The sequence below is a fragment of the Meleagris gallopavo genome, chromosome 2, assembly GCF_905368555.1.
Source record: "Meleagris gallopavo chromosome 2, MGAL_WU_HG_1.1, whole genome shotgun sequence".
In the NCBI taxonomy this organism is placed as follows: domain Eukaryota; kingdom Metazoa; phylum Chordata; class Aves; order Galliformes; family Phasianidae; genus Meleagris; species Meleagris gallopavo.
Genome location: NC_139405.1, coordinates 29,740,622 through 29,761,592, shown reverse-complemented (window position 1 = coordinate 29,761,592; position 20,971 = coordinate 29,740,622). Strand labels below are relative to the sequence as shown.

Sequence of the window (20,971 nt, the reverse complement as noted above, 5' to 3'; positions counted from 1 at the left end):
GAGGTTGCAGAACACCTCTCACAGCTCCACAGCTGCAGAAGCCGCTAGATGGCCAGCGTGCACACCCGGGGATGCTTGGCCAGCAACTGCAGCTCCTTCTAGGAAACAACAGGAGGGGACCCAGCCACACTTCTTGCTGCAACCAGAATGCGCTGTTTGTTCACTAACCTGCCCAGCAAAGTGACATAAACGTCACCTTCCAGCAAAGAAATCTCTCCTTGAAAGCAACTGTTTTCAGACAGACTGGAAAGACTAACATCAGCTGGGCACCTGCTGTGCTGCTTCCTCCAGCAGGCAGGCTGAGGGCTTACCAGCAACAGCCTGGGGCCTGGGAGGGTCTAGAGCAGCAAATCCAGCTTTTTCTGGCCCATGGAAAGCAGCAAACAAGTAATGTGCTGCAGGCAGAGGGGGGTTTTACCTGTATTGAATTGGAGAGCCCATAGGCTTAGACTCCTCTGGTTCACGGGGAAGTTTTACTAGGGAGAACAGTGCAGCTCCTTAAAGCTCAATTTAAATACAAATTGTTGTCCAATCCACGTTACTTAGAGTAATGGAGCAGGAGGGGATCCAGGGCTCTCCCACATCCTTTTTACCCACTGCAAGCATCATGTTTCTCTGCCTGCCTTCATATGAACACAGCAGTTTGGCTCCTGGACTACAGTTACCCCTGAACACAACAGCACAGCACCTACACACTGTTGTGCCTAAGTTTAGGAAGCACTTCTGGGCAATAGCTGGTCTCACCAATGAGTACATGCTGCCTATCAGCAACAGATAATGGACAAACCTAAGTTCTCTGATGCAGTCTCAAAAAGCTGTCTGGAACAATGTTTCTTCCTGTCAAACTTTCAGTCTGAACCCAACCCTTGTACTGTCCAGAGAGAACAGAAGTTAATTTCCTGAGGTTGATCAAGTAGAGAGCATAGGCTATGTTCCAAACCTACCACCTTCTCCTTCCCTTCTCAGCTTTGCTATATCCTGTTCAACCACACACCACCAAAGTTGTAGGCCATCAGGTTTTCCCAATCCCATTCACTCCTAAAGTCTTCTTTCTGAGGTAAAGATGTGAAAACTAACACTTTTCTTGAAAGGACCAATAATTCATCACACTGCTCTCATCTCTCCTACTTTATTATAAGTGAATCCATTTTGTACATCCCAGATGTACAAAGATGTACAGGCCAGAGACTGGGCTTTGTGTCTTGCACCAGCAGAACTGTGAACAGTAGAAATAGGGAAAACAGAGCATAAGCAGTACAGAACAATACGGATTTTCATCTTCTTACTTTAATAACTGGAGACCAAAGTAACACCAGCAGAGCAGTGTGCGTATAGGACCACTTCCCAAACATGCTGTTTTCTCTTCTGGAGAAAAACAAGGCATTTCAGAATTTAAATTAGCTGTTTGTATGTCATAAACAGGAAAAGAGACTCTTAATTAACCTAAACTTCTGCGTGTTTCACCTTTTTCTAGAAAAGGACCAAGGAACAGGTACTGTAGGAAAGGGTATGAACAGGACTGCCAGAAATCTTTCTTATCTCTCATACAAAGTTGCGGGCAATGGCCAAAACTTTGGAGAACTCTCCTTCTCTCCGCCGCAGGATATAGGGTATGGGTGTTTTTATTCTAGTTCCTAACGGATTTCCGTTGTCTTCTATGAGCACCACATTGTTAGAATCAAACCTAGGTGTCATGTGAGGACCAGGCATCTTGTGTCCTACAATCAAAGCCTTCTTCTTTTCTCCTCTGATTGCCAGAAGGATCTTATCTCCTACTTTGCCAACTCCAGTCTTGTTATACACGTGGATACACTTTGGTGGCCGGTGGTATGGCGCGTTTCCCAAGGCACTGTTGTCCACCACTCGCACGCGAGTAAGTTTCTGTATTGCTTGGCATGCTCCACTGACACTGGCAAAAGACAGGAAAGAATGAGAGACAGATCTCCCCAGTAATCCTTGGGGAGCAAGGGCAAAACCAACACGGGATCTTGTCACTACAGAACCACTCAGAAGTCACCAGCGACAAATACACACCGTATGGATGACACATTCATTGCATTCAATGCGTTCTTTGAAAGCCAGATGCTACTTTGAGCTTCGCACACTCATCAGTAAATGTCAAACGTAAGACAACCGTTCTACTCTGAAACACGACTAAAAGAAGGAGTGAAGAGTGGCTTGCATTTACTGCCTTTATTTACGTATTTTTTTTAAGCAACTGTGGATGATTCAGTTCAACTTCAGTTTACAAGCAAAAAAAAATGTTCTTGCTTCTCCCACAAACAGGCTACAGGATGCTAAGACTCAAGTCAGCCTCTTTCGATCTGGTACACAGTACCCAGCAATTTTCTGACCAATCTCCTTCTCAGTGCATGAGATGCTCTCACCAACCTTATTCTGCTCTCAATGAGACCTCTGAGTCCCACTGTGGCTGTGCTAAGCTGCTACCAATTAGAATCACCATCCCCATGTGGGAGGAACCCAGAAAGAAGCATTCCCTTCTGTGTCTGCTTGCGTGTGGGATTATCAGAAGTAAGAAATAACAGGAATACACTGCATGGTTCTAAATTAGTAGATTTGACTTTGAATACACTTGAGAGCAGCAGCGATAAGCTGAGAATTTAACTTCCCTTTCAGGAATTGTTCTTCTTTTATCACACCCCATCCTCTGTCTGCCAGGTTACGGTTGCACAACACAGAAGGCAGAACAGCAGAAGCTGGAAAGGAAGAGTATTGCCAGAGGGAGAAAGGGAAATCTAGGCTGCACGAAGTCTAGAAAGCAGCAGTAGCAAACTGACAACTATGAATGTGTGACTGCCTGATTACTGCTAGACAAGATAACCGCACAAGGTGGACTTTTCTTCTCATTTCTGACACAGTCTTAGGGTGGAAGCCCCCACATCCAAAAGCAGGCTCACCAAGTTGCTGACTTGCCTTCCAGCAGCAGCACTCCTCACATCAGGGTCTTCACCTCCTTCTTATTGTCAGTGCATATCCTTTAAATATGTGGTGGAGGAGCTGACAAGAAGACATGTGCCACTGGATCTTATTCTTATAAACAAGGAGGATTTGAGATGTGAAGGCTGAGGTCAGCCTTGGCTGCAGAGACCATGAGATAGTGCTCAGGGTCTTATATGGAAGAAACAGGGCAATAACCAGGATTCTGGTCTGAATGTCTAATGTTCTGGAGATCAGGAAAGCCAATTCTTATCTCTGCAAAGATCTAGTTAGAGGTATCCTGTGGGTTAGAGCACTAAAAGATAAGGGAGCCAAGAGAGTTGGTTCAAGCACCACTTCCTCCAAGCTCAAGATCAGCGCATCCCTAAGAGTAAAAATCAGGAAAAAGCAGCAGGAGACTCACATGGATGAGCAACGAGCTCATGTTAAAACTTAACTGGAAAGTTTAGAGAACATGGAAGAGTTTAAATCATGTTCTGACTGCCAGGAACCTGCAATTATTCACTTCACAATCTGCAAAAAGACATTTATGATATTTTTCTTATATTATTCTTTTTTAATTAGAAATACTATATCTTATGCTAGATTTACTTAATAGCATCACTTCCAACCAAGAAAATAAAACCAAAAGCAGGATTTGAAAATCACCTGAGGTGTCGCTGGATGACTGTGTTGCTCAGATAGGTTAAGGAAAATCCCAATCGCCTGTGCAAGAGAGCCATTTGGATTCTGGTAAGCTGCCCTGTTAAGAAATAAGAGAATTATGAACTCTGGGCATAGTACAGATTTTTTTTTCACTTCCTTTTTCTTATGGCAATCACACACTAGGGTCTCAGCAACTTTTTGTACATTTGTAATCCACAGCATACAGAGTTCTACCAGCACCACTAGCGTGCTACAAAGCACAGAGCCTCTGTGCAGAAGAGCCTCTGCCTGAATTCAGTAGAGAATAGAATTCAGATGCTTATACTATAAAGCTGAGTTCAGTACCCCTGAGCTGCAGTCTTCTCACAAGGTTAAAGGCTCTTCTGTGCACTGAACCGTGTAACAACAAACAAGTTTGAGAATTTTTGGATGTGAACAGCTTCTAATTTAGAAACTAGAGTGACCAATAAAAGCTACCACTATTGCCTACAAGACCAGGCAAAAAGCCAGAGATGCTCTGCAGACTGGCATCAAAGCATCAAGAAACAAGCTGCTAGACAAACACAGCTCAACCACCAACGAGGGAGTTCCCCTTGTACATATACAAGCTGTTGAGCATTGTTTAGAGCCCAACATCTCACTCCTATCAATCTTGCTTTGTTACAGCTGCCCAGAAGGAAAAGCTTCCCATGCCTTCACAGTGCTTGCTCAATCCCAACCAAAACACTACCCTGATCACAGCAAAACCGGGTTACAAGGCTAACCTCTGAGATGACCACACCCTCTTCCCTAACTGCATCCCTAGTTGTTCCCTAGCCCCATTCTGTCAAACAGATCAGGACCAGCCTGCTGAGTCAGTCACAACAGCTTATCTGATTCCAGCTCACTTTGCCAGACATGGGTTAGGAACAATGACCCAGGCAGCTATGGCAGCACATCCAAGCAAGAGCAAGAAACAGCAAGGATCCCAATGCCATCCTGTTAGAGGCCAGTTCACATAGAGTGAGACTTCTCCCTGACTGCAGCTTGCTGTGTGACAATACTCACCAAGACCTTGACAGCATAACCAGCATTTGCCCTGCTTCTCTCCTCTCTAAACACTAAAATTATATGGACCACTTATCTCTCTTTGCTGGTGTTGAGCATAAGGCCAAATTCTGGAGCCTCGTGTTGTAAAACAGTTTTGTTTGTTTGTTTGTTTGTTTTTTCAATAAAGCTGACTTAACTTCTCCTTAGAGTGCCCTGAGCGAAACACGCATTCACCAATATGTGACAAACCATCTCAGCTGTCACCCAGGCAGGATTGGAACAGATAAAAGCTATAATCAACGCTTACATTTAATAGATAACAAAACCACGTTTCTGTTGGGCAGAAGATGAAGTCTCCAGATGACTCAGGGTTCTGATCTCACTTCTACCACTCCCACACTAAAACAAGACCCCAGGGAGGCTGTATTTTTGCAACAGTGCCTCACCTAAATGTGCAAGCCTAGCAAAAACAAGAGCCTACAGTATTTACAGTGTCGCTGGCTATCAAGGCCTGATTACCTGGCCTTGCTCTAGGATTGCTACACAACTTCAGCTTAACTCCCTTGCTGTAATCCTGCACCCTGTGCCAGTATAGAGAGAACAGCCAGTGTCCTGTTCTGCACATGGGTGTGCTGTTTCCCAGCATAAAACTCAATCTCAGGGTGCAAGAATGCTCCTAATTCCTCCAGCAGCACAGCAAGGCCTCGGAGCCCACCAGAAGACCTAAACTAACAGCACTGCTGAATCAACCTCTCTACTGTCTCTGAGAGGTGTGTTTTTGGGGTGTACGCCATCGCCTTCATAGCTACCTAGGGCTGACAGCCTGGGCCACAGGGCAGGGACAGGAACATGCTCTGCCCACTGTCACAGGGACAGCAACACCGCAACCAGCTCAGCGTGCTCAAGGCCATGTGTCAGAGCCCCAGAGTGCTGCCTAAACTCTGAACTCACTACCCAGTCTCAGGAGGAGTCACCACTTGTTTCTACCCTGTGGCAGCAGTGAAGGTTTGAAGTTAAAAAACTTCTGAGTGAAGCATCAACAGTTTAAAGTGTCCAAGGACTGTTTATTTTTCCACATGACTCAGTATCCCTTCACTGCTAGGAATTATTCCTCAGTATATTAAGATGTGTCATAAACTAAGAAACTTTGAATGATTGATTACTTGGAATGCAGCATCCTGTTCAGAATTGAGTAAACAGAATATTTCCAGTGTGCAAGAAGGTTCAGGGCAGAAGGAAGAATGCTTCTGTGGCAAGGAGCCCAGCATGCAAGGAAGGGTGCAAGTGGGTTTCTCAACAATGAATCATACCCCTAACTGTTGGAACAAGCCAGCTTCCCTTCCAGAAACAGCCTACCCTTTGGGTCTGCTTCCAGCACTCCTCAGCCTGGCCCAGTTCTACCTCATTACCTCCGTGGCCGGAAAAGACACCTGATCTCCTCTGCCCCTTGTTTTGCCCACTGTGGAGGAGCTAAGACCAAACTAAACTTGCAAGGGCAGAGAAGTTATTCACTGCAGCACAAGCACTCAGAGCTGGTGCCAAAGGCTGAATGCTATTAAGGAGATGAAAGCCCTCTCCTTTCCAGAGCTGATGTTGTCTCACACCTTCTGAAGAAGGCTATGCTTAGCACATGCTTGAGGAATGCACATGACCTGGGTTTGCTCCCAAAGGTGGATCTCCCATTGTGGTCCCTTATCCAACTTCACTGCTCAGAGTCACATGGTAAGAGTATCCATATAACCATCAACCAGGAGCATGTGTGCAGGAACTCCTAGGAAGTCTGCTGTTGGTACTGCCCAGCTGATGGAGGAGTACACTCTGCCGTAGCCTGGACAGGAAAAATAGCACTAGTGCTTTGCATTTAGTCACTAATATGCTCCTGATCAAGGAATTACCTTGGAGGAGACTTTTGGAGGTCATTTAGTCCAACCTCCAGCTCAAGGAAGATTAACTTCAAAGTCGTTCATATTAGGCAAGAGTAGTATTAAAAAGCACCTCAGTTCTAGCAGTGGTTCTTTCTCATGGCTGGAGAGACTCAAGTTCTTGAAAACCGAATCTTAAAGGCACACAGCTTCTTCCTGCTCCACGAACCAGTTAAAAATTCACACAGAATTCAGACTGAGCTCAGATTCTGAAAAAGGGGAGGAGTCTGCTAATCAAATACTCACTGGGGTGACCCAATTTCTACTTCATTGAGTCAGTCTCAACATGCAATAACTCGCTATGGCAAACACTCCCTTCTCATCTCAAGGACCCTTCAGCATTACCATGTCCAGTGCAACAGACTGACATCAAGTTCAAAAATCATACCACAAAGGGGCTCTTCATTAGTTTCACACTTCTGGGAGTTATTTACCCACCGCACCATTTTCAAGTACCATATTAAAGCTACTACCTTCACCACCTTCCCAGAAGATTAAAGAAGTGATTTATATTTACCACAGGCTAAAGTGGTTTTTGAATGGAGGAATTCTGGAAAATTTCATCCCAGATAACAGAAGCGGGCTACATACAAGTTGCATAAAACACAAGCAAACACACGAGTACACCACCCCAGGGAGCTGATATGAAGCCAGGACATTCTCCAGATAAGGAAGGCAGAATTTCATACATGCTTTAAGCCCACATCAGGGCACACAGTACTAAAAAAGGAGCCCTGTGTTCCCACAATACACATTTCCATCAGCTCCCTTATGCTGGCTCCAGCATTCTTGTCAGTCAGTACTGTTTTTGTAGCTTGACTGCATGAATGCTAAAGCAAGAAGATGTGGCAGAACACTGGCACATCTCCCTTCACTTACATTGGGAGAGCACTTCAAGAGATTTTGACAAGAGAAGAATCTCTTCCATTTCAGCAAAAAATACAAACGCATTTCACAACACTCAGTATGAATCTGCTCTACTAATAGTCACGGGAGCACTAAAAACATCTTTGTCTGAACACTCAATGGAACAGCGAAACAGCTCTGACCAAGCTTTTAATTAGGTGCAAAGCCTGAAACCCAGTCAAGATGTCATTCTTACTTTGCCTGCATCCTAGAGTAGAAGTACTTTTAAATAGTGCCATTAGCTAGCAATCCAGTATGGCTTTCCTTTTTAATGAGAAGTCGGAAATGACATTTGCTCCCTGTTCCCCCTGAAGACCTGTAGTTCCACAATCATTCAGTTATTTCTATTTCGGCTAGTAACTCACCCACACAAACAGGCCACAGGGAGAATCAACGGATGTGCAAAGCAAGTCCTGAGGCCAAAAGCTGCTGTCAAAATACAGAATGATCTGAACCGTCAAATAGTGGGGGTCAGCATTCTAAGAGATGAAAAAAGACATGCTCTGGGCACCACAAAGATTTGACCTGCATCTGTCATCCATCGTTAAAATCCAGGAAATAAATTCGTGCAATGCAAATACCCCAATCTCCTACTCGGGCACTATGAGTTTATTTATGGAATGCCTGCCAGCGTGTGCTGCAAGAGGCAGCAGAGAGTTGTGGGGTCAATCCATTCATGGCCATCCTCGTAAAGGAAGCAATGTGATTAAGGGCTTGGATGCGTTAAAAATACACAAGATACCCATTACCAAGACATAATTGGTTTTGCACTAATGACGGGCAGAAAGGCCAAATTCACAAAGAGGAATTAAGTCTTCACGAATTCCATTTATGAATAGGATTAGCTATTAAACAGGATATTTATTGATCCAAGTTACCAACAGCAACTCATTGCAGGTACATCTGCTAAAAGCTCTCCAGTGAAACACACTAACCTCATTTGCACAATCAGGAAAAGCAGACAAAAAGAGCTTTAATGGAAAACTTACTTTAGTTATTTTAAATATCCAGAAGTCCCAGCTCTAAGGTACTTACATCTGTTCCAGTATCCAAGCACACTAATACATTACATACGTTCATATCCACGGTGCTGTACTAAAGTAAAAATGGATTGTTCCCAGTGTATCACAGAATCATAGAATGGTGTGGGTTGAAAAGGACCACAATGATCATCTGGTTTCAACCCCCCTGCTACATGCAGGGTTGACAACCACCAGACCAGGCTGCCCAGAGCCACATCCAGCCTGGCCTTGAATGCCTCCAGAGATGGGGCATCCACAAGCTCCTTGGGCAACCAGCAGGAAATTAAGCCAAAGAGAGAACTTCCTAAGGTCAAAGGAAAGGGGTGGCAGAGTAGATTTCCAATCCCAGAAGCACTGATGTGGTCTGCGGGGATGGAGGCAAAACCTTTCCTTGCTAGGGTCTTTTGGAGTCACACATAAATTGAGAGAACCACCTGCAGACCACTATCTCATTGTTACTATCTCCTTTTGGTTGCATCTCTACTACATCTAAAAGCACTGAGGTCTCAGAACAGGACCACAGACAGCAAGCCACAAGCCCACATCCTGTTTGCAGCCGCAACCTGGGAGACCTAGTCCCAGCCAGCAAGATGGGATCACCAACCAGAAAGCACTGAAGTGTGATGGCGGCGAATAGGAGCCAAGCAAGAAGGAGAAAGTGGGAAGCAGCAGCTCAACCATCAAAAAAAAACACAACAGAAGTCGGGAACCACTGAGCTAGGTCAGCTGTCCACAGAAGGGTGAATGCTAGTGGCTCTCTTCGAAAGGAACTGCTCCAAAGGAGTGTTTAGGTGGCTAAGCAGCAGGGCCCAGGCTGCACGCACACTTCCCGAGTCCCCACGGCACGCAGCACCGCTTGGTCCACGCTGCACATCAGGGCACAGAAATCCCACTTCCATCCCGCCATGCGACCACTCATAGCCTAATCCTGGCAGCACGACCCCCAAAGGATCCCGAAACGAAGAAAACGTTCCGGCGGACAGGGCGGCCGCACGTAAGTGCCAGAACAGCCTCCGCGTTTCCCTCCTCCCCGGCCCACGAGAGTCGGCGCAGCCGGCATCTGCACAAGGCCGCAGCCAAGCCCGCCCGGAAGGCCTAAGGATCGGCGACCTCCAGCACCGGCGACGACAGGACGGCTGTTCCCGCACAGCCACCTCCGCACTCCGGCTGCCCCACGCCGCGCCCCGCCGCGCCCCGCCGCACCCCCAAGTCCACCGACCGCCCCCGCGCCCGCCGCGCACCTCAGCGGCACCGCGGCCCTCCACCCGCCGGCAATGCGCACGCGCGCTGCGCCGCCCGCAGGCCCCGCCCATCGCTGTGCGGTGCCGAAGCCACGCCCGCTCGAGGCCGCGCCCCGCCCCGAGCCCAGCCGAGCCGAGCCGAGCCGAGCCGAGCCGGCGCCGATCGTTCCCTCCCGTCGCGGCGCAGCGCAGCGCGGTACCGCAGCGCCCGGCGGGGCGGCAGCAGCGGCAGCCCGGGAGCCCGTCCGCGCCTGACGCAGGGTAAGCGGTGCGGCATCGCGGGGGGCGGCGAGGCCGGCGGGAAGGGCTCGGGGAAAGGGGGAGGGAAGGAGGGCAGCGAGGCCGGCTGGGGCGGGGGGCTGCCATCTTGGAGCGGGGAGAAGCCCACGGCCGCGCCGTGCTGCGCTCGGGCGGCGAGCGGCGGGGCTCCGGCCCGCCTGGGACGGGCCCCGTGCCGAGGGGAGGAGGACGAAGCTGGGACCGCGGGGCCGTCGCTCCGTCCCCTCCCCGTGCGCTCGGCCCCGCGTCGGCCTCGCGGGGTGTTCGCTGCCCGCTGCTGCGATGCCTTCTGGACGGCCCCGCGGGTGCCCCGCCCGTACGTGGGACAAAGCTCCGCGGGCCCCGGGCTGCGGCCGCACCCCCTTCCAGTCCCCCGCCTTCTTAACGCTTCCAGAGCTCACGGAGCCGACCGCTGGGCTCGGATCTGGCTGCGGGAAGACTCTGTGCCTATCGGAAATAATGACAGTGCTTTAAGGATGTGGATCCTATTGACTGCATTTAGCTGGCGTCCGCCTCGGAGGGCCTTTCTCGTGCCGGGCTCCTTTACGGTCCATAAGGGCTGGGGCCCACCTGCAGCCCTCACCTGGGTCCGGAAGCAGCATGATGGAGGTGATGCTGGGAGCAGGCTATGCTTGGGCTCAGGGGTGTGCTCAGTTGCCCCACGTTTGCTCTATTTCCAGCCGCTGGTAACCTTGGGAGGAACTGAAGCTGCTGTGTGTTCTGAGGGTGTCGGTTTTCCTGTTGGGAGCATTGCTCTGAGCCTTGCGATGCTCCGGTTTCTTCCCCTTTGACCGGAGTGTGGTGTCACTATCATGAAGCATCCCGGGGTCAGGAGTTGAAGCAGCCAAAGGAAGGTGCCGAGCTTTGTGCTGCTGTTGTCTCCTTCCTCGGGCTTTCACAGTATCCTCGGTCATATTTCCTAGCAAGAAAATAGGCTGGAAACGGGCTTTCTTCAGATAAATGTTTATACAATAAAGTAAGATGTGCTTCTTTCTAAGAACAAGGATGCAAAGAACAGCTCGGTGAGTGTGAGACCTGCAGCAGAAACCTGTGTACCAATAGCCTGTCTTTCTTGTCTTCTAGTCGAGCTTTCAATGAGCCAAGGGCACTGAGTGGGGCTCTGCCTGCTGCCCACACTGCCTCCTGCACCCTTGGCATGGTGGTTTTGATCTCAGTGTGCATTCCTTCCATCAGTGCCCATCGTTGCGATGGGATCTACGAGGGGCTGGTGCTGCTCGCAGCTCCCAGCAAAGGAGGCCCCTGTGTGGGGTGTTGTGCTGCCTGCAGGCAGCACGATTAGGGATCCGATGGCGGATTTGCATATCAAAGCATCAGCTTTGTTCTGGTGACGGAAGCAGGGATGATGGTGGGGCTCACCGGGGAGCGGCCTGGAGCTTCCCCAGGGCTTTTTTGGTGCAGAGATGAAATGAGAGAATGGGGATGTTTGGAGAACGTGTTTTCTTTAATTAACAGCTGTTTTCCAGGGGGTGGGAACAAAGGAGAGGGGCCACACCTCCCTCTCGGGCCCGAAGCCCCTCTCCCCCTCCCATCGGCACCTGCCCTCGGGTGAGTCTGCGTTTCCTGCCTGTGCTGGGCTGCATCTCCATCCCCATGGCAACCAAGTCGAAGTAGCCTTTCCCCATGGCACCGGGTGTCGCGCTGCCCTTCGACAGCCCAGCCCACGGACAGGACGTGGAGGTGCTGTGCCCCAACCTAGGCACGCAGTGCCGGGTCTGGCCCGATGGTGGAGGCGGCAGGGAAGGGAGCGGCTGGGCTGTGTCCGTGGGGATGCTGTGTGACTCAGAGAAAGGCCTTTGTCTGGTGTCAGATAGATGCCTCCCGCTCCTCCCTGCTCCCCCGGGGCCCTGCTGGAGCTGAGAAGACAGAAAGCAAGCGCTTGTGTGCAAGCATGTTTCTGCTTTCATCCCTGGTGTGATGGCTGCAGCCACTGCGAGCGGCAGTTATCATCGTTCTTTTTTGCACTGACACGTTGTGAGCTCCAGTGGGGACCCCTGGTGCTGTTGGTGCAGTCCAGCTTCTGGCCCCTGCATCCCCAGGCCTGTGAGTATGCCTGCTGGCTTGGTAGCTCTGATACGTTGTGCTCTGGCTATGATAGATGGATTCCTGATAAATATGAGTAAATAAAAAATCCAGAAATGATTTTGTGTGCGTGTGTGTGTGAATACACACAGTGCACGAGAGAGAGGGCAAGATTTGTGGTGCTGGTGCCAGGCCTGTGAAGCAGAGGCTCGCAGTGTGAAGTAGCTTTTCTGTGAGGCTGCAGGCCTGTGGTTGGCACTGCCTCTTTGCTCTTTTCTCCCGGCCTGGAGCTGGGTGTCTGCCCTCTGCTCCAGATACAGATCAGCTGCAGGAGGCGGAGGCTTGTGAGATGTGAATGCTTTTCTCCGTGTGTCTCTGCAGCTAGGTTCTCTCTATGTGCATGCAATTGCTAAACAGTGCTGCAAATGCTTCTATTTTCCCCATTGCTCCTGCATGTCATAGAGTCATAGAATGGCTTGGGTTGGAAGGGACCTCGAGGGTCTTCAAGCTCCAACCCCCGTGCTGCATGGAGGGTCACCAATCTCCATATCTAATACTATACCAGAATGCCATCCAACCTGGCTTTGAACACCTCCAGGGATGGGGCATCCCATGTCGATGCTGCCTGCCTGCCCATCTCCCTGCTCTGCCTCCACAAGATACTTGTGCTCTCCCAGAGCCAGGTTTGTAGTGGCTTGGTGCTGGCAAAGTGGGGATCCTGCTGGCAGAGCTTTCTGCATCTTCCAAGCTAGGTCTCCTGTCAGCACCTGGAGACAGTGGCTGCAGGCAGGGCTCATGTCTGGCTACGCTTGCTGTCTTCTGCAGACATTTCCTCAGCTTCCAAAACCCAGCAGCCACCAAAGAGCCCCTCCTTTTCCCTGCCTGAAGAAGGCACTGTGAGCTTCCACTGCCTTGTTTTTCTTGTCCCACTCTGACCTTTGCTTCTCCCCTTTCCCCTGGGGGTTCCTGTGCTAAATTCCTTGCAGACCTCAACTCTGGGTAGCAGCCAGTGGGGCTCTAGCTTGTACTTAGTGCTTTCACAAATGAAATAGGGGGCGTTAGTAGGCTCTATCTCTTGTCCCTTCAAAGCTAGGGAATGAGACAGTCTTGGTACTATGTGGGGAAACCCAGATGGCTGCAGGCCTCATCTCTTGCTTGAAGCAGTCATCATCAACTGGTGTCTTCTGTTTGAAGGTCAGGCAGAGCTTTGTAGTACTGCAGGGCCGTGGAGGGTATCTGCTTCTGACTTGATAATAAATCTAGTGCCATGGGTCTAGAGAAGATCTTAAAAGAGATGTATCCCTCAGCTCTGTGCTTATTATCTAGCTTCTCTTTGTGTGAAGCACTGGGCTCTGGTGTTGCTGGTGAGGCAGGCATCTTCCCTGGGGTGACTGTGTGTTCAAGTTGGTGATTTGGTTTGGCTGGGCTCCTCTCTATACTTGAGGCATAGACCTGCTAACAAATTACTGTGTGCCTGTTACACTGCGGTAACTGCCCAGGGGTTTGTTGTTACTCACTGTAGAAAAGCGGTTCACTTGACATGAGTTGCAACATTATGAATCCTTAGGAAGGAATTGAATTTGTGCTGGATGCAAAACCATGTGAAGACTGGCTGCAGCTGGAGGGCTATTGCTGTTGGACAAAGCAAAGAATTGGCTGAGTGGAGAAGAACAAATGCAAGGTGACAGTAAGTAGAAACTCTGTCTTCACCTGGAACAGAAGGTCAAGGATGATGAGGGATTTAGAGGAATTAATTTTAAAAAGTGAATCAAAGCACAAGTGAAGTAAAAACAGGTGATGACCATTTAGGTCAATTAGATGTGATCAAGTGGACAAAGCTTTATGAAATTCACCTGAGTACTTAATAAGCTAGAGCAGTTTTTGTGTGCTGAGCAGCCATGCTGAAGAACACCTAGCAGAGGAAAATATTAAGGCTTGATACCTTGATGTATAGGGAGAAGGAATAGGGCTACAACCAGGTAGTCTAAATAAACTGGAATAAATAGCTGAGCAGCAGTGTCTGTTGTGCTAAGAAAATATGATGATTTAAAAAGCCACCAGTGTGTTTTTGTCTGGGTGATACTGCATCACATCAGTCAGTTCCCTTGCCTAGAAGGATGGCTCACCTAGCAGCTGAGCGAGGGTGATGGTTGTTATAGATCCTAACTTGAGTCAGCCTGTGTCACTGGCCCATGTGTCAGCCTTATAAACAAATGGGGAAAGGGTGGGAGATAGGAAGCATCCCTCAGCTGGATGTGCGACTGGTTGAAAAGCTGCATTTAAAGTGCAGGTTGATAGCATTTCTCTCTGACAGGAGACCCTGCCTAGGGCAGAGGCAGGGCTGGGGGAAATGTTGGTATAACCAGGATTTGGGAGTTGGATGAGTTAGCACTTTGCTGGGGGGACACACAACGCAAGCCTTGTGCCAGGCTGTGTTGGGAGTGTCACCTCTAAGGTGCAGGAAATAATTATTGCTATCCCAGACATAGATGGGGGATTACTGAGGGAATAGGCTCAAATCCTTGTGCACAAACAAGAAGAGTGTCCAGTGGTGCAACAGAAATTATTAAGGTCTTTAGAAATACAGTGTGGGAGGGAGGATGTAAAGAACTAGGGCTGAGTTAGCCTGAGGAAGAAAAGATGGAAGAGGGAATTCCTCAAGAATGTACAGCAGTGTGCTACTAGAAGATTGTAGTTGTCTGTCTTTGAAGATGGGGTGGGAAATCATCTCACCTGTAGTGGTGGAGTCACCATCAATTGAGATGGTAAAGCAGTAGAGGTTATCTTGAAGATTTGTGGGTTTCTGTATCTGTTCTGGGTTTTGTTTTAGTTTTTTGTTGTTGTTGTTGTTGTTTTAACAAATTGGCAAATAGTTCTTAAATACGGGCACGTTATAGCTGGCTGTGCCTTGAAGTGAAGAATCTCACCAGTAACTGCCTGGGTGGAAGGGGGCTTCTTAGTTTACATGAAATGTTTGGTACCTGCAGAGGAAGCAATGAGTAGCCACGGGAATATGAATACTGCAGGAGGTGCTCAGGACACTGAGTACTAAAATGCTCTTATTGAAATCCAGTGTCTGTGCTCAGAAAAGGATGTTGAAAAATTGAAGAGAACTACAAAATAATCTGAGGGCTGGAGATGAATCTTTATGGTGAGAAACATAAGGAGATCAATCTGTTTATCTAATCAAGGAAAAGATTAAGGTGGCACTTGGTTATCCTACATAAGCATAACATGTCTTATGACTGTGTATCATTAACTTGGCGGGGTAGAGATGCCAGGCTGTAAAGGATAGCAAGAGAAATGCAGGGCTGTGATCACCTCCAGGGCCACATAGGCAGCTGTTTGTGTTAGCCCTTTCCTTGGGACTCCTCTGCCTTGTGAGGAGACAGACACCTTTTAAACAGAAAGCAAGCGCTAGTCTGAGCTCAGCTAATACACAGTGATGCCCTTCATGCACTCTCTCTGCTTGTGCCCCTACAATTGTTCCCTGCTCTTCCTTGCCTCATCCCATCTGTCTCTTTGAGTGATGGACTGCATCCCTCCCCTTGTGGCACTTGGCTTCCTTGCCAAACAGATACCTGGGAGCCTACCCACCAGCTTCTAAACTCACCACTGGGATCAAAGATGAATAAAACTAAACATCACCCTTGCCTCTAGTCCTGGCCAGCCTATGGCCCTGGGCATTATCACCTGTGGCTGCTGTTGTATTGAGGTTCAGTAAATCAGCTTCCAGTCTGAGAGGCAATGTTTCTGTCATAGCCCAATGAACAAACCTTGAGAGGAGGATTGGGTGAGATGCTGCAGCAGATGGCTTGCTAAAGTCTCGCTTCAGCCACGACTTCCCTTTCACCCACTAACGCTGTAATGGTGTTAAAAATAGAGATGATCCAGTTTGCCTGATGAGGATGTATCCTGTGTAAATCCCCACTGCCTAGAGCTCATGGCATCTTGCACTCTCATGTCTTCATTTTTTATTCTCGTCTGTGATAAGAGGAACTTCAAAGGTAATGAATAGATAGCTCTTGACTGTTGCTGCAAGTCAGGGGAAATAAATGCTTTGATGCACACTGAGGAGAATCCCCCCCTCCCACAGTGTGTCACTGCTTTTTGTACTTTTTTTTTCTCAAGTATTATTCCATTTGGATGAGAGCAGAATTTGGGTGTGCAGGAAATAACCTCAGTAGGCGTTTGTGTTTCTTCTGGGGAGCATCTCCTACAGCCAGAGTTGCTCCAGGAGAGACACATGGAGCAGCAGCTGTAGTTCTCTTCTGATGGTCACAGGGTGCGCCTCTGCAATGGATGAAGGTATGAAAATATTTCTGGTGGTGGTGACTTTTCATCTGGGCCGTGCCTGTGGGTGTGTTAGGTGTCTCTTTCAAAACACCTACAGTCTTCTGGCTGGTTTGAGGTGTGGGACTGCCTCTTTTGGTTGCTCTACTGATATGTTATTTTGGCAAAAATGCTCTAACTTCTCAGTCTGGTTTCTTCTACCACCTCAAAACACCTAGAAGTGGTTTTGCCAGTATAACTGCACACCCATCAGTAGACTCTGCCTGTGTAGACATGTTGATCACTGGGGATTTTGCCTCTGTGCCTGAGACCATGCTGGAAGGTGTCTGTGGATGGCCTCGTCCAAAAGCTCAGACAGGGAAGAGAAGAGAATGGGCAGATGAAGCAGTGGAAGTGTCCAGTTCTTGTGAGTTTACAAAATGTGTGAGTGACTGATCTATTGGTATGCTGAAGGCAAGTGGCTGGTAAACAGGGGGAAAAAAAAAATAATAAAAAAGCAACACAGGTTTTGGATAAGGGAGATTTGCTGTTTGGGTCATGGTATGCATACTCTATTGTTTGCACTGCATCTTTTGTAGCAAGAAGAGGTATTTTTAGACCTCGTCAAGAAGGTAAACCAGCCCATCTGTGCAATAGTGCAGGCTGGACTCATGCATTGTGGCTGAGTGAGTGCATGGACTGGAAACACCCAGCCTAGTCCTGAAAAGTTGTAGAGTGCCATGAGCCTGTCTGGTCCACAGCAAGTGTGCCTGCCTGCTTTCCCTCTGACCCCATCTTTCCCCCTCTGCCTGTTTTTGGTCCACTTGGTCACCCTTATCAACCTGTCATTGCCTCCCAGACTTCTGGAGCATCCCTTCTGGAGATGCCATCTTGCACTGCTGGTTGCACTGCCTCTTTGCAGAGCTGGCTCTGGTAGCCACAAGTAGAATTTTGGAGTAACAGCAAAACAGCTTCTACATCTTCTACCCCCGTGCCAAGGCTGGCCTCAGAGCAATTATGCTCTGTATCCCCATAGATGCATGTCCTATTTTGCCTGCAGGAGCCTTGTGCAGGATAAATTTCAGAGCCCTTCAGGACAAACATATTTTGTTCCTTCTTTCTCACTCCTTGAGAAAAAAAAAAAATATATATGTCATCTGGGGAAAAGAGATGCTTCTGGGGCTCTACCTGGCAAACTTGCATGTCATAGAATCATGGAATGGCCTGGGTTGAAAAGGACTACAATGATCATCTAGTTTCAGCCCCCCTGTTATGTGCAGGATACCAACCATTAGACAAGGCTGCCATACCACAACCCCCCATCCCTTGAGAGCAGGGAATGTATCCTGTCCTGACAAGCCTGACCGTTGGATGGAAGACTGAACTAGCAATGGCAAAACTTGATAATGCATGATGCTGCTCTCCTGGATATGCAGACAGCAAGCTGCTCCAGTGAATTAATGATTTGGTCTTCCTGGAAGGGCTTGCATGGGAATTTTCCTCTCTGCCAGGCAGAAGAGGTGTGGGGTGTATCAACAGCATGCCTGTGACTTGAGGCAGCAGGAATGGCTGTGGGTGGGAGGAGATGAGCTGGATGGTGATCGTGGGGGTGAATCTGTGAATGCTGGTGGTGGGAGGAGTGGGTGGGCCAGGGCATTGTTGAAGGCATGGATGTGAGAATGAGCAGAGCTTCTAGGAGGAACACTTGTCCTGCAGATGATCAACAATCCCTAGGATCTACATCTGATGATGTCCTGTGGTTTTGTCACTAATTATATGGTCCAGCCAGGCCTCTGGACTCCAAGCTGTGATTGGATATATGCTGAGCCGTGTCTGAGGCTGTCTGGTGAGACCACTGAACAACCTTCCCTGTGCCTGCTAGGAGAAGTGGAAGCTCAGAAATCGATCCAAGACTCTTAATGTAAGTGCACGTCCTCTCCAAACTGTTTGAGGCTGATAAGTGCGATGGCATAGAAGATGGATCCAGGAAATGGCAAAGGGGAATGGAGCCAGGAGGTCCATTACCAGTTTAGTGGTATGGAAGGTGTGCTGAGTGTCTGAAAACAGGAAAGCAATAACTTTCTCCAAGAAGGAGAGGAAAATATGAGGTTCTAAAAATGAGCCTGGCACAGAGAGACAGATGGGCTCAGCTAGAAGGAAGGAATGGAAAATGCGATGGTGGCTTTAGGAGGAGCCAGGAATTGGCACTGGTTGTTCTGCCTGGATGGGCTTCAAGACTCTGATCTGCCACCATATGGGTGTTCAGCTCCGTACCATCACTGCAGGGTCTGTTTCTTGCTGCCTGGCAGGGTATGCCTTGGACACCACAGGAAGCCTGCATAATTTAAGGAACCCTGGGAGATACTCTTCTCTTGCCTTTTGTTGTTCAGGTGCCTTGTTTCAAACGGGAGTCCTGTGGGCCTGGGCTCTTAATCCCTCTTTGAGCCCAAACTGTCTTATGCTTGTCTCTTCCCACAGCTGAGGGCAGTCGGGTGTCCTTCCTTGATGCCCAGGGGCAATGAGTCGATGTGATGGGTGGCCTTGTAGGAGGCAGGCGGAGTGGCAGCTGGGGCCATGTTCCCACGCGCTTGCCAGAGGCCCACCAGTTGGGAGGGCTGCTGTCCCTCCACAGTTGGGCACTGCCTGAACTCTGTCACGGAGTTACATCAGCCACTGAGCTGCTGGAAGAACATCACACAAGCTGTCAGGAGGCTTTCAGGGGACCTGTGTTAGATCTGTTCTTTGGCACTGTGCTTCCAGGGCCTAGGATGATGGCCTGTTCTTGTGTGGTGGATCTAATCAACAGCACTATCTCCTTTTCACAGGAAGATCTGCCCAAAGTTTAGGTGTCTGTTAATAAGAAGTGCTGAGTGTACCCTCGAGTCCGGTGGCCATTAGTGAGGGAGCTGCACATGATCGGCTGTCCTGCAGCACCTGACCCTTAGTCACCTTCCCATGAACTCCTGATCTTCCTATAACAGGAGGAAGGTTCATCTGATCCAGAGTGCTCATACTCTCTTGACTCATCTGGTCCTCCGCTTCCACCGCTGGAGCACTCAGTGTTGGTAAACAGCATGTTATAAATAAACATCTGATGCTATACTGGAAGGAGTTCTGCCCACTGTTGAGCACAGGCATTGTGGGACCTGGGCCTGGCTGCCATGAGCTCGGCTGGCTCTCGTAGAGCCTGGGGCACTGAGTGAGCTCTGCCTTCTCTGCCCAGTCACACAAGTGTCACGTGTGTGTCATTTCAGAGCAAAATTGAAGTCTGAATTGAAAAGGCTGTGGATTTCTGATGATCTACAGAAAGTGAGATTCAACGTCAGGGTGTTTGCACGATGTGGAACCCCACAGTTATCTTGGTCCCTTTGTTGCCCCCTGTGAAAGAACCAGTCACCCTGCTGTCAGTCCCCATGCCAGGTGGCTGGTGTGGCCCTGACTTCTGCACTCAGGATTCCTCAGAGGCTTTGATCAGGATGCCAGTCAGGTGGCATCAGAGGAGGGCAGGCTGCCAGGGGGGAAATTCCAGCCTTCCTGCTTGCTTTCAGAGCTGTGGCCAGATCACAGCGACAGGCCTCCAGCATAGATGGGCAGGCAGGCAGCGGGCGGCTGTGCAGGAAGGCTGGATGAGGTGCTGTCCTCCTGCATCCTTGTACTTTTCCACATCCAGGTGCTGGTTTCAAACAGGTAAACACAGCGCTGGGCTACCAGAGTGGCCTCTCTCAGCTGCTGGGCTGCACTGGAAGAGCCAGGCAAAAGATACTCTAGAAGCAGGCTGACTGGTGTGTGCGCTGAGCCGGTGGTGCCATGCTTTCCTCACTGGTTTAAAAACAAAACAAAAAAAAAAACAAGAACAACTTGATATCCTTTAAAAAGTTTCTACCTTATCTCCAGCATGCAGTATGTGTCTTTTTGTACCGTGCTCTGAAAATCAAGTGGTAAGAAGCCTGTCTTCTGTCGTGTGGTAAGGAAGTTCCTCTCTGTGCTTCAAATCTATAGATCATCTTCCCCAGCGTGAGGTTAGATGGGTTTGTTTTATTGCTTTTTTGTTGTTTATTTTTTCCAGAATTTTTTTTTTTTTTCAAAATACCCAACTATAAGGCCATGTTTGTGCATGTTTGCACATGTTTGCCAAGAGCCTGATAAGCCCTAACATTGATGATGCATACCAAGTCTGGCAGCCAGGTTCAATTGTGTTCTGGTATTTGAAAATGAAACAGCTAAGAGGTTTGAATGTTTCTTGATTTTAAGTGGTGAAAATTGAACTTCATCATATGAGATGCTTGTCAAACTACTGTATTTGTTAAAAAAAAAATACTTTCATCTTCCACTCTAGACAGTGTGGACACTGCAAGAAGCAGCTGTGCTCAGGGTAAGTGGGAAATGAGAGGATAAGCTGTGGAGACATGATGAGTTCGTTGGTGATTGGATGTGACCAAAAGAGAACTCTTCGACTTCTCAGGGTGTGAATACAAAGGCAGTGTGTGACAGTTGTTGCTGCAAAGTATGCCACTGGACCTTATTTCTTGCCATCAAAGGTAAATTCTGGCTCAACTACTATACCCCAAGGTGCTCAACTGAGGCTGGGCTGACAACCAGTACACATAGCCAGGGGTCAGTGAGTGGTCCTGGAAAACATCAGGTGCTTGAACCAGAG

General features: G+C 48.8%; 2 protein-coding genes across 5 annotated transcripts in view; one reads left to right on the top strand and one right to left on the bottom strand.

Annotated features, from left to right (window-relative positions):
* Window positions 1–1,113: 1,113 nt before the first annotated feature.
* MRPL14 (mitochondrial ribosomal protein L14) lies at window positions 1,114–9,841 on the bottom strand. Of its 2 annotated transcripts, none has more exons than XM_085219485.1 (3): window positions 9,724–9,841; window positions 3,607–3,700; window positions 1,114–1,909 (listed from the first exon to the last, which is right to left on the bottom strand). In XM_085219485.1, exons 2-3 carry the CDS (start codon window positions 3,678–3,680, stop codon window positions 1,543–1,545), a joined length of 441 nt encoding a protein of 146 aa, XP_085075611.1. In that variant the 5' UTR covers window positions 3,681–3,700; window positions 9,724–9,841; the 3' UTR covers window positions 1,114–1,542. The 2 variants fall into 2 exon arrangements, with proteins under 2 accessions (XP_085075611.1, XP_085075612.1); XM_085219486.1 differs by lacking the exon at window positions 9,724–9,841 and adding an exon at window positions 9,593–9,654.
* Window positions 9,842–9,848: 7 nt separating this feature from the next.
* TMEM63B (transmembrane protein 63B) overlaps window positions 9,849–20,971 on the top strand; it is a 37,687-nt gene continuing 26,564 nt past the window's right edge. For all 3 annotated transcript variants that reach the window (XM_085219479.1, XM_085219478.1, XM_085219477.1), the window contains exon 1: window positions 9,849–9,984. The gene's annotated coding sequence lies outside the window, so the exon portion shown is untranslated. The remainder of the gene's footprint in view (window positions 9,985–20,971) is intronic.